The 14,006-nt window shown below is 46.6% G+C and overlaps 1 protein-coding gene across 2 annotated transcripts in view; it reads right to left on the minus strand.

Annotated features, from left to right (window-relative positions):
- LHFPL6 (LHFPL tetraspan subfamily member 6) overlaps positions 1-14,006 on the minus strand; it is a 29,549-nt gene that overhangs the window by 4,825 nt on the left and 10,718 nt on the right. For both annotated transcript variants that reach the window (XR_014523958.1, XM_083495338.1), the window contains exon 3: positions 590-688. Coding sequence is in view for 1 of the 2 variants with exons in the window: in XM_083495338.1 (XP_083351464.1) it covers positions 590-688 (99 nt within the window). In the remaining variant the exon portion in view is untranslated. The remainder of the gene's footprint in view (positions 1-589; positions 689-14,006) is intronic.

Below are 14,006 nucleotides of genomic sequence, written 5' to 3' on the forward strand. Positions count from 1 at the left end.
GGTTGCGAACGTGCATCTTGCACAGATCATATTCACAACCCGAGTGTCCACTGTATACAGTGGTACCTCAGGTTACAAACACCTCAGGTTACAAACACTTCAGGCTACAAACTCCGCTAACCCAGAAGTAGTACCTCGGGTTGAGAACTTTACCTCAGGATGAGAACGGAAATCGAGGCCCCATTAGCAAAAGCACACCTCAGGTTTAGAACAGTTTCAGGTTAAGAACGGACCTCCGGAACGAATTAAGTTCTTAACCCGAGGTACCACTTTACTACAATCCCAAATCACCCATCTGCAGCCTCATGGTGTTCCTGCAGACCTCCCAAGCTACTAGTGGGAGGAGACAGGTACCATACCACAAATCAAATGCAATAAAATCCTGGCAGTTTCTCAAGAGCAGACAGCAGGCAGACCTTTTCCTCTGTAACAGGAGGGCTGATGGCAACTGTCCTAACTTTGGTGGCGTCGGAATTTCAGTGGTCAGGGCGACAGAAAGGCTTAAGCAGATCATGCAAAGTGCTTCAGCAGACTCAGTCAAAACCGTTAACTTTATTTAAACCTGCTCCATTGGCAGCCACTTACTTACCCAGCTCAAACTGGTTGGAAAGGTAACCACAGGTCTGCCGGACTTCTTCAGTGTCCCAGCCCAGAGGATAAAGAGCGCAGCCAGAACCAATTAACAAGCCTGCAGACCAAAAGAAAATGGAGGTCAGGGAGAAGGCAGCAAGAGGTCTTCAGAGAATTGCGAATCAGGGAAGTTAAGCCATTACAAAGCTGATTTTTAATAAACAGCAAGCTGAGTGGATACCTTGCTAGCTGCTCATCTTTGAAGAAGCCAGGTGGAGCTTCTGTTACAAATTATTCTAATTATTATCTATTGTATTTACAACTCTAGTTAGAGGTTCCCAGGGCAGTAAATGTTGCCCAGAGTATCATGTATTAAGTATACTAGGGTATGTTGTGCCAAAGAGTATAGCTTTTTTCAGTCTGTGGCAATAATGTTCAACCAGCCTTGGAAGAATACCAATTCATTTTTTGGCCAGTTCACTTGCATATGCAGATTCTTTCCTGACTCAATGCACACATATTTTATTTATACTCCGCTCGCACAACTATGACGTGGCTTGCCCTTTAAGTCTTCAGCCAGGGCTTTGGAAAAACATGAGGAATGAGGTATGCTTCTGGATGTGACAGTAGGATTCCTGACTCTCTCCCTGCACAATTAGGAATAATCTGTTTACCAGACTGGCCTTCCTTGTCAGTGCAATTATTTACAAGCTGGTGGATGTCTGCTCATGAAAGGCTCATAAATCACACAGCAACAGACTGGAAAACAGCAAGCACACTTTTTGCTGGGAATAAAACAAAGGCAAGAAACACAAAAATCCCTGAGGGAGTTCCGAAAGTCCGCTTCGGAGGAGGGAAATGTTATTGGAATTTCATTTTTAGCTTAACCAAGCAAGATCTGGAAGGTAAAGGCCCACATTTAGAATGAAAATAAGCAAAAACCTGGCATGTGTCACTCACGGCTATGCATGTTTACTTGGAACTGAGCTTCACTGTTTTCAGCAGGGATCTATTCTCAAATGTGTGCCTCACATACGAATGCTTAACACTGTGCCGGGCATTTGCTTAAAAAGCAAGCTGCGTTACAACAATGGTCCCTTATTGAGGGGCCAAGGAAGGTAGACTGCTTGGATGGGTTTTCAAGGTGTAAGCTTAAAATGAGGAAAAAAGCATATGCATCCCACTTTGATGAGAATTCCATGCACAATTCCTCACTGGAGATGGTTGCACATAAGGAATGACCTTTAAAAATCTGGCAGTTCTAGGAATATCCCCCCCCCCCCCAGCTCTTAGGCTTCCAAGCAAATTTGCAAGATACTTATATTTTGGGAGTGCTGCCTAGAAACTGCTTCCATCACGGTTCCAGCTGCTCAGTCCCACTCCTCTCACTCGGAGGAACTTGGAGGGAGCTGTTGCCTGGCAATGGCCTATGAGAAAACTTGAAGACAGTTCCCATCTTGTTTAGAGTGAGATCCAGAAGCTCAGGCCCATTCCTTTGCCTCAGAGAAGTTTGGAGAGAGCTCCTGTCTTCCAACTAAGGACATCGGAAAGGGCAGGAAATGTTGCCTGAATAATCCTAGGTCCCTGTGGAGACCACGGGTCGCACCCAACCAAGTCATCCACTTCGCACAAGGACTTCCATTTGCGCAACGGGACTTCCTGTCCCTCTCCTATCCTTGCGTGAGAGGCAGAGAGAGATTTTACTTTCGTGGGCTCCATGATCACTGCAGATGGTGACAGCAGTCACGAAATTAAAAGACGCCTGCTTCTTGGGGGAAAGGCGATGGCAAACCTAGACAGCATCTTAAAAAGCAGAGGCATCACCTTGCCGTCAAAGGTCCGTATAGTTAAAGCTATGCTTTTCCCAGTAGTGATGTATGGAAGTGAGAGCTGGACCATAAAGAAGGCTGATCGCCGAAGAATTGATGCTTTTGAATTATGGTGTTGGAGGAGACTCTTGAGAGTCCCATGGACTGCAAGAAGATCAAACCTATCCATTCTGAAGAAAACCAGCCCTGAGTGCTCACTGGAAGGACAGATTCTAAAGCTTAGGCTACAATACATTGGCCACCTCATGAGAAGAGAAGACTCCCTGGAAAAGACCCTGATGCTGGGAAAGATGGAGGGCACAAGGAGAAGGGGACGACAGAGGACGAGATGGCAGTGTTCTTGAAGCTACCAGCATGAGTCTGACCAAACTGCGGGAGGCAGTGGAAGACAGGAGTGCCTGGCATGCTCTGGTCCATGGGGTCACAAAGAGTCGGACATGACTAAACGACTAAATCAGTGTTTTTCAACCACTGTTCCGCGGCACACTAGTGTGCCGCGAGATGTTGCCTGGTGTGCCGTGGGAAAAATTGAAAAATTCAAAAGATATATATATTTTTTAAAAATGTCAAATTTTTGCCCGCTATGCGGGCGCCGGACTGTGTCCACCCTATTTTCCATCTGTCCTGGGTGGAGATCAGATCGGATGGGATCGGATGAGAGCGGACAGGCGGTCCGCTCTCATCCGATTCCCCATAGAGAGCAGCGGGGCTCTGACATCTCCCTCTCCGCACACAGTGGTGGTGTGCCTCGTGATTTTTTTCATGAAACAAGTGTGCCTTTGGCCAATAAAGGTTGAAAAACACTGGACTAAATAACAACAAAGATGGGAAAGCATCAAATTTTTGTGGAACTGCACACAATATATTTCGAAAAAAATCCCTTGCCTGCGGAGAGAAGTGACCAATCTACTATCTGATCCTCTGCCTAGAAGCAGCTATAGGTATCAGATCACAACTCTTTATTATTGAATCAATTATTTCTGAACAGCAGGGAAGCAGGAATTAATTTGGTAATATACATTCATGGATTGCAAAGAACGCAAACAACTCCATATGAGGATAAAAGGCCATGCCAGTAACTGCTGAATTGATTTTTTTTTAAGCCCCACTGGCACCAAAGCTACCATTAAATTGAGTTTTTCTTTCTGCAAAACGAATGTCAGGACTCTATAAAACCCTTTGCTTGTTGGATATCAAAGTGGTGATTAAAGATTCTGCAAACACTAATAATTGCTTCCCAAGTGACCATAGTTCATAAAGATGTCTTATAATGAGTATTCACCGCAGAGTGTTCAGTGCTCTAAATTCGTAATAAAGGTTACATTTAATACCCTGCTCTTCTCAAATTGCATTCAAGAGTTGTTAATTAATACCTCTCAAATGCAGTAAAAATGGACAAAAAGCCAACACTCCTCTGATAATATAACAGAACATTCACAGCAGAATCAAATTGTTAAAAGTATTTTAAAAGAGGGGGGGGGAGGAAATCCTTTCCATTAGGAAGCAATTCCACAAAATTAAGGCTGCTAAAAAGAAGATCCTACTTCACATCCTAGGGCAGTCAGTATTTCTGGAACTTGTGTCTCCAGCTATTTTGGAACTAATAATAAATAATAATAAAATAAAATTTTATTTATATCCCGCCCTCCCCAGCCGAAGCTGAGCTCAGAGCAGCTAACAACAGTAAAGTAATACAGCATTCTAAAATCATTTCATTATAAAATCAGTTCAAATCAAATTAATGGCAACCATTGGGCTAGAGTTCTGTGAGGATTACCAAAGGAGGGGGTCAGACTGTGCCTTGGCCAAAGACCTGGTGGAACAGCTCCATCTTGCAGGCCCTGCGGAAAGATGTCAAGTCCCGCAGGGCCCTAGTCTCTTGTGGCAGAGCGTTCCACCAGATCGGGGCCACGGCTGAAAAAGTCCTGGCTCTGGTTGAGGCCAGCCTAACCTCTCTGTGGCCTGGGACCTTCAAGATGTTTTGTTTGAAGACCATAAGGTCCTCTGTGGGACATACCAGGAAAGGCGGTCCCATAGGTACGAGGGTCCTAGGTTGTATAGGGCTTTAAAGGTTAAAACCAGCACCTTAAACCTGATCCTGTACTCCACCGGGAGCCAGTGCAGCTGGTATAGCACTGGGTGAATGTGATCCCGCAGCGAGGACCCCGTAAGGAGTCTCGCCGCGGCATTCTGCACCCGCTGGAGTTTCTGGGTCAGTCTCAAGGGCAGCCCCACGTAGAGCGAGTTACAATAATCCAGTCTGGAGGTGACCGTCTCGTGGATCACAGTGGCTAGGTCAGGGCAAGAGAGGTAAGGAGCCAACTGCTTAGCTTGGCGGAGATGAAAAAATGCCGCCTTTGTTATAGCTGCAATCTGCGCCTCCATGGAAAGGAGGTGTTGAAGATTACACCCAAACTCTTCACGGACGGTGCTGGCACTAATTGCGCCCCCGCAAGAGATGGGAGTTGCCCCCCCAATCCCATACCATCCCGACCCAGCCAAAGGACCTCTGTCTTTGAAGGATTTAACTTCAACCGGCTCCCACATAACCATCCAGCCACAGCTTCCAAACATCTGATCAGGGTGTCTGGGGCTGAGTCAGGATGGCCATCCATCAACAGATAGTTGGGTGTCATCAGCATGACTACAACTCCCATCATCCCTAGCAAGCAAGATCAGTTGTCAGGGATGATGGGAATTGTAGTCTGAAAAAACAGCTGGAGACCCAATTTCAGTAGAACACTGCCCTAGTACAAGGGTGGGAAACTGTCATGGAGACGTTAAAGGCAAAGGGACCCCTGACCATTAGGTCCAGTTGCAGACGACTCTGGAGTTGCGGCGCTCATCTCGCTTTCTTGGCCAAGGGAGCCGGTGTACAGCTTCCAGGTCATGTGGCCAGCAGGACTATGCCGCTTCTGGCGAACCAGAGCAGTGCACGGAAACGCCGTTTACCTTCCCGCCGGAGCGGTACCTATTTACCCACTTGCACTTTGACGTGCTTTCAAACTGCTAGGTTAGCAGGAGCTGGGACCGAGCAACGGGAGCTCACCCCGTCTCAGGGATTCAAACCGCCGACCTTCTGATCGGCAAGTCCCAGGCTCTGTGGTTTAACCCACAGCGCCACCCACGTCCCATGGAGAGGTTGTATACAGAGAAATGGTGGGAGGAACCAGCTGGGGAACCCCCCAAGAAGACTCAGAGGCTGGGGAGTGGTGGTGGGACAACAATGAGTAGTTAGAGGGAGAAGACTGGGAAGAGGAGGTATTGGAAGCTGAGGGGGGTAACAGGGATGAGTGGGCTTAGAGAAGTCCAGAGGCAGAAGCCAAAGAAGGACAGTGGGAGGAACGAGGCCAAGAGGCAGAGATGAGTCAGGCCGGTGAAGAGACACGAGTGTCTCCCCCTCCTGCTGCAACAAGCACTTGTCCTCCCTGGTCTCCCAGAACCCGAAGAGGGATGAAGAGGGCTCCCAGCACGATTCCAAGCACAATTCAAAGTGATGGTGCTGACCTTGAAAGCTCTAAATGGCCTCGGTCCAGTAGACATGAAAGAGCGTCTCCACCCCCATCGTTCTGCCCGGACACTGAGGTCCAGCGCCAAGGGCCTTCTGGCGGCTCCCTTGCTGTGAGAAGCCAAGTTACAGGGAACCAGGCAGAGGGCCTTCTCGGTGGTGGCGCCCGCCCTGTGGAACGCCCTCCCACCAGATGTCAAAGAGAAAAACAGCTACCAAACTTTTAGAAGACATCTGAAGGCAGCCCTGTTTAGGGAAGCTTTTAATGTTTAATAGATTATTGTATTTTAATATTCTGTTGAAAGCCTCCCAGAGTGGCTGGGGAAACCCAGCCAGATGGGCGGGGTATAAATAAATTATTATTATTATTATTATTATTATTATTATTATTATTATTATTATTATTTACTGCTGGCTTGCTCCCGACAGGAATGTTAGGCCCTCCTAACTGGACTACAATTCCCATTATCCCTGACCACTGGCAATGCGGGCTGAGGCTGATGGGAGTTGGAGTCCCAACAACATCCAGAGGTCCACAGGCTGCTTTTCCACTCTGCCCTGGTACATGCAGACAGCGTTTGAAGCAAGGCCTCATGGAACATTTTAATCAGAGTCAAGACATTCCTTGAGAGCACCAGATTCCAAGGCACTTTGGCTGTCATAGATCAACAGCAGCCCCTCGGGCTGTGTCTGGAAGTGGGTAGCCCATGTCGTTGTTGTGTAACAGCTTTTATTTGCTCCTGCCAGCCCTCTCTCATCAGGACACGGGCCACTGCGTTCTGCGCTAGAACTCCTCAAGGGCAGAGTCATGTCGAGCTGATTGCATACATTCATCATGTGCAGCAGACAGATAAAACCCCATCACGCGAACAGGGGGAATGCCATTTCTGTTTCCTGACTCCTGGGCAGATGTGCATGATTTCTGAAAGTATACGACTAGTGCATTTTTTTATTTTTATTTTTGCCACCACGCAATCCCTCCCCCACCCAAGTGAATTTCGAGGAACAACAGACCGCTTTCCTTCCGTCAAAGAAACATCCAGCTCTGGCTGGCTCATGGCTTGCGCGCCTGAGCAGTGCTCTCTGATGCTGGGAGCATATGGGCCGAATGCATGCGCATGCTTGCCCGAGGCTGGCTTCAGTGGAGAGGCAGATTATTCTGATCCCCTGATATAGTTCTGCAAGGATAGGAATCTCCTCTGTCAGCAGTTAGGCACATTGGATGACTCCATGTGTGCAGAGTGATGTACACACACACACACACACACACACACACACACCCAATTGTTAAATATGTCATTGCTTCTCAGGGAACTCATTGCAATATTCCTAGTCACATGCTAAGCACCACTGCCCAAGGACTTCCCTTCTGTCCACCGCTGAAGGCTCCTCCCCACCTGACCTGCTATAGGGTACTTTTTAACTACTGTTATCTGAATGTAATGCGCACCTTTTTTGCCAAATTACATCACAAAAACTAGGGTGTGCATTAGATTCAACGGCGCATTAAAGGTAAAGGTAAAGGGACCCCTGGCCGTTAGCTTTTGAACTGCTAGGTTGGCAGGAGCAGGGACCGAGCAACGGGAGCTCACCCTGTCGCGGGGATTCGAACCGTTGACCTTCTGATCGGCAAGTCCTAGGTTCTGTGGTTTAACCCACAGCGCCACCCACGTCCCTCGATGGCACATTACATTTGGGTAAATACGGTAACTCTGCATAAACTCTTAACACTCTGCAAAAAGGGTGTTAGTTCTTTGGGATAAAGAAAAACATAATTGCCCTATGTGAAAAATGAGTTTCAGCAGCTGAGATGTCTGAAATGGCAGGATTTGCACTACCCTGTGCCTCAGGGTTCACGCTGACGTGCTTGTGCACCAGAGACGCAAGTTGCATCTGCCCTCTCACACAGAGATTTAACTTCTAGACCAGCCTTCCCCAATCTTAGGAGTCTCTAGATGTTGTTGGACTATAACTTCCATCATCCCTGAACTTACTGACTAGGGATGATGGGAGTTGTAGTCTAATGAAATCTAGGGACTCAAAGGGACTCAAAGATGGTGTTCTAGAGAGTCTGGGGAAGAGGGCTGAAACTTGAAGAATGTCAAACCCTAGCAATTCATAGCAACATTTTTTTCACGGCACCCCTGTAATCTCTCCCCAAGGCAAAATAAGGACAGCATTTACCTGGGACAGATACCATAAAATCAGGCCTGTAGCTCAAACAGAAACCACAGGAGGAAACGAAATTTAAGAACTTAAGGCAGTTATAGTGTACCCTTCCTAGGTAATTGCCACAATGGCTTCTTAATGATATATCTGAAAGCGTAAATGGGAGACATGATAGAGCGAAGTCAAGCTGCTACACTTCAAAGAGGAAGCACAGTTCACTTGTTCTTCCAGGTTATGTGCTTCCACATAACATACGAAATCAGCCAGGTGCAGAGCTTCAGAAATGGGGGGGAAATATGCCATTTTCCTTTAACACACTTTCTGCTGATCTTTTTTTGGCTCAGACCACAATCTGTAAAGGTAAAGGGACCCCTGACCATTAGGTCCAGTCGTGACCGACTCGGGTTGTGGCGCTCATCTCGCTTTCCTGGCCGAGGGAGCCGGCGTACAGCTTCCGGGTCATGTGGCCAGCATGACTAAGCCGCTTCTGGCGAACCAGAGCAGCGCACGGAACACCGTTTACCTTCCCACCGGAGCGGTACCTATGTATCTACTTGCACTTTGACGTGCTTTCAAACTGCTAGGTGGGCAGGAGCTGGGACTGAGCAACGGGAGCTCAGCCTTCGCCGGGATTCGAACCGCCAACCTTCTGATCGGCAAGTCCTAGGCTCTGTGGTTTAACCCACAGCACCACCACAATCTGTATCCAACCCCAAAGAGATCTGCATTGCATCTCTGACAACACAATATCCTCTGTGCGTCACAGCACAGAACCTCCAAGTCTCCTGAGGCCTTCACCTTGCGAACGAGACCCCCTCCTTCCACTCAGCCTCCCATCTGGGTAGTTTGCAGAGTAGCAGCTGGGTACGGTTGATTAGTGCCAAGAGGGTTACAGGCTTCCGTAAATCCTTTTATACACCTGTGAATGCCTCCTAGGGCAACTGGCAGCCATGGGAGCCACACCTGAGGCTGAGTTGATGCTTTGCAGCAAGAATCCAAGTATAAACTGTCAAGAAGGGTAAGAAGGAATAACAGCTGACATACAGGTTCATCAACAGCTTTCTGGAATATATACATGTTCATCATCCCATAACTTGGACTGAGACAACAAGCTAGAAAGTTATTTGGCATTCTGTCTTACGATCAAAGTGTAGAGAACCCAGGCTTGATCGTTTTATGATTTACAAACAAATCTGGGGAAACGGCACTTAGATGAGCCAAAAACATTTCTGAAATTGTGACAGCCTATGTCTACATCTACTTATGCTATAGGGGGAACATTTGATATTGTCTACACAGACTTCCATCATAATTAGGTAATCCGCTGCAATTTGCTTACTGGAGGAAAAACAAGAGGACCATTAAGTACAGTGGTACCTCAGGTTACATACGCTTCAGGTTACACACTCTGCTAACCCAGAAATAGTACCTCGGGTGAAGAACTTTGCTTCAGGATGAGAACAGAAATCGTGTTCCGGCGGCGTGGCAGAGGCAGGATGCCCCATTAGCTAAAGTGGTGCTTCAGGTTAAGAACAGTTTCAGGTTAAGAACCGGAACGAATTAAGTACTTAACCCGAGGTACCACTGTACACTTTTTCTAAAAAGGACTAACAATAAAAAATAAAAATTTGAGCAACATTTTCCGAGCTGCACACATAGCATATTAAATAATACATATTTCATAAACTCGCATCTAATAGCTTCAAAAATTCAACTGGTGTGGTTTCGTTGCCTTTCCATGCAGGAAACACTACAAGTTGAATATCTGCCAGGCAGCCATTAAAACCATTGCTGGAGAAATACAAGCTGAGCTAGAATGTATATCACAGATCAGTGTCAAGAAGATGCCAGCGTGGTTAATGAACAGAGTCAAAGAAGCTGTTAGTAGCAAGAAGTCTTGCTTTTAAAAATGGAAGTATTGTCCAAATGATAATAAAAAGTTAACATAAACTTTGGCAAAAGAAAGGCAAGTAGCAATAAGGAACGGAAAAAAGAACGCATTGCTAAAACATTAAGACTAATAATACTGCCCCCCCCAAACCCTATTCAAATACATTAGCAGCCCGAGGTCAGCTAAGGAAGCAGTTGGACTTTTTTGGGCAAGGGACTCAAAGGTATGCTAATGGAAGAAAATACAGTGGTACCCCGCAAGACGAACGCCTCGCAAGACGGAAAACCCGCTAGACAAAAGGGTTTTCCGTTTTGGAGGCGCTTCGCAAAACAAATTTCCCTATGGGCTTGCTTCGCAAGACGACAGACCATAGGGAAATCTCCGGGACAGCGGGGAAGCGCAGCGCGTCTTCCCCACTGTCCTCGGACCTCCTCCCCCCGCCCGGCATCGGAACGAAGCTCCGATGCCGGGCGGGGGGGGGACGCCTCCTCCCGCCGCCCAGCTTCGGATGGCTTTCCTGAAGACTTGGGGTGGGAGGAGGGTTTTCCTTCCCACCGCCAACATTCAGAATGCTGTTCTGAATGTTGGCGGTGCGGAGGAAAAACCCTCCTCCCACGCAAGCGCCTTCCCCTCTGTTCCCGTACCTGTCCTGAAGGCTTGCGGTGGTGAGAAAAGCCCTTCTCCGCACCGCCAGCCTGGCAAGCGGTTTCCCTAGGAACGCATTAATTGATTTTCAATGCATTCCTATGGGAAACCGTGCTTCGCAAGACGAAAAACTCGCAAGAAGAAAAAACTTGCGGAACCAATTAATTTCGTCTTGCGAGGCACCACTGTAGTTTTAAATCAGGGATCAGCAAACTTTTACAGCAGGGGGCCGGTAAACTGTCCCTCAGACCTTGTGGGGGGCCGGACCATATTGTGAAGGAAAAACAACGAACGAATTCCTATGCCCCACAAATATCCCAGAGGTGCATTTTAAATACAGTGGTGCCTCGCAAGACGAAAAGAATCCGTTCTGTGATTCTCTTCATCTAGCGGTTTTTTTGTCTTGCGAAGCAAGCCCATTGACGGATTAGCGCTATTAGCGGCTTATCTGCTGATCTGATCAGCTGATAAGCGGCTTAGCGGCTTAGAAAAGGGGGGGAGGGGAAAAAACCAGCAGGAACTCGCAAGACATTGTCGTCTTGCGAAGCAAGCCCATAGGAAATTCGTTTTGCGAAGCACCTCCAAAACGGAAAACTCTTTCGTCTAGCGAGTTTTCCGTCTTGCGAGGCATTCGTCTTGCGGGGCACCACTGTAAAAGCACACATTCCGCTCATGTAAAAACACCAGGCAGGCCCCACAAATAACCCAGAGATGCATTTTAAATAAAAGCACACATTCTACTCATGTGAAAACACCAGGCAGGCCCCACAAATAACCCAGAGATGCATTTTAAATAAAAGGACACATTCTACTCATGTAAAAACACGCTGATTCCCGTACCATCCGCAGGCCGGATTTAGAAGGCGATTGGGCCAGATCCGGCCCCTGGGCCTTAGCTTGCCTACCCGTGCGCTAAATAAAATATTTGCATCTGTCTTCACACTAGAAGATGTAGGGCAGATCCTTGGGCCTGAACTAATTCTCACAGAAAGTGAGTCTGAGGAACTGAGGCAAATAGTAGGGACAGCAAGCAAAGTTATAAGCTTTTTTGACAAAATAGTAGGTCTGGATAACATCCACCCAGGAATTCTTAAATAACTCAAATGTGAAACTGCTGATCTACTAGCCCAAACATGCAACTTGTCCCTAAAACAAGCACTTGTCTCTGAAAACGGGGGGCGGGCGGGGGGAGCCAATGTAAAACACCCATTTTTTTAAAAAAGGGATTCAGAGAGGGGATCTGGGAAACTACAGGAAAGTTAGCTTAATGTATTTTCTGGGGAAACTGGTGGGAATCACTATTAAAAATAGAAGAACAAGCCGTGTTGAAGCAGAACCAGGAAGGATATTGCAGAGGTGTAAAAGGTTCAGAAAAGGGCAACCAAAATGACCAAGAGTTTGCAGAAACTGGGAGCGGGGGGGCGACTGCCATATGTCCAGGTTTCCAAAAATTCAATTTTTGTTTGGGGGTAAACTCATGGAAGTTGTGATTAACAATGACTGTGCTGCCGCCAATTTACCTGTTCAACTTTTTTTTACCGTATTTTTTGCACCATAACACTCACTTTTTCCCTCCTAGAAAGTAAGGAGAAATGTCTGTGCGTGTTATGGAGCAAATGCCTGCGGGTGGCGGGAGGGATCTGCTGCAGTCGTGAGCAGAGGATCCATGGTTCCCCTTCCTTCCCTCCTCCGTTGTTACAAAGCATGGATCCACATGGATCCTCAGGATTTTTCCATTGGGCTACTCCAAACTCACTGTCAGATCACATGTCTGTGACCACAGCATGAACCACAAAAATCATATATCCACTATTTCGTTTAGAATTTTTTTGTTCTTGTTTTCCTCCTCTAAAAACTACGTGTGTGTTATGGTCTGGTGCATGTTATAGAGCAAAAAATATGGTAGTTGTTATTTTGAAAATAATGATTTATATATCGTATTTGTTTTATTGATGATTTAAAAATATCTTTTTAAAAATCTTTTAAATGGCTTGTGCTGCATTTGTGGTATTCTGCTGTTTTTCTGTAGATTATGGTTATTTATTGTTTGTAAGCTGCTTTGAGATTCAGCTGAACAAAAAGCAGCATAGATATACAATAAATCAAATCCAATTTAGAGGCAGGGCTTTTCTTACATTCTTAAAAGCTGATTTCTCCTGTACGCTGGGATACAGCTTTCCATATTCTACGCTTGTGCCATCCATCCCATAATAGATGCCAGGAGCCCATGCAGAGACAATCTGGCCATTCTCACACCATTTCCAATCCCAGAAGATAAGTGGTGTTACTCTGCTGCAGCAAAAATAATGACGAGTCCTGTGGCGCTGGAAAAGTGCTACCCTGAGAACGGCAAGACCTGAGGGATGGGAGATAAATTCCTAAACAAAATAAAAAAATGAAAGAGACTAAAACGTTTAGTATGGCATGAACTTTTGTAGGCTAGAGACCCTACTTCATAGGTGAGGGTTAGATATATAAATAAAGAGGTTGTGACTCATTCATGGCTCATAATACAGTGGTACCTTGGGATGCAAACGGGATCCGTTCTGGAGCCCCGTTCGCATCCTGAATGGAACACAAGATGCGGTGGTGCATCTGCGCGTGTCGCGTTTCGCCACTGCCGCGCATGACGTCATTTTGAGTGTCTCACATGCGCGAGCGGCGAAACCTGGAAGTAATGCACTCCATTACTTCCGGGTTGCTGCGGAGTGCAACTCGAACGCGCTCAACCCGAAGCGCATTCAACTCGAGGTATGACTGTAATAATAATACAGTGGTACCTCTGGTTAAGTACTTAATTCGTTCCGGAGGTCCGTACTTAACCTGAAACTGTTTTTAACCTGAAGCACCATTTTAGCTAATGGGGCCTCCTGCTGCTGCCGCGCCGCCGGAGCACAATTTCTGTTCTCATCCTGAAGCAAAGTTCTTAACCTGAAGCAATATTTCTGGGTTAGCGGAGTCTGTAACCTGAAGCGTATGTAACCAGAAGCGTATGTAACCCGAGGTACCACTGTAATTGCAGCAAGAAGACATGAACTGGACCCTAAAGTGGTTGAGGTACTCCAATGCTAGCCAGAACCCTGAAAATCTGTACACATGCATCTTCTGAAGTACACCAGACTACTAGGGAAGTTGGGGCATTTTTACATCTAGGATTCAACATTCATCGCACAAATTTTATCCGGCCCCAGATATTATCAGCCAAAGAATGAGAAGCTAGTGCAACTCGTACATCACACTGGCGACAAATCTTCACACAGTGGTTCAAAAATAATTTTACGCCATTTATCAAATATGTGAGAAAGAGACAATTACTTACAAAGTGCCACAGAAACTTACAAACTACCTAAAATAAAGTGAACTTGCAATATCAGATTTTACTAGGTTCTCACAA

The sequence above is a fragment of the Podarcis liolepis genome (assembly GCF_965112155.1).
Source record: "Podarcis liolepis genome assembly, chromosome: 3".
NCBI classification, from domain to species: domain Eukaryota; kingdom Metazoa; phylum Chordata; class Lepidosauria; order Squamata; family Lacertidae; genus Podarcis; species Podarcis liolepis.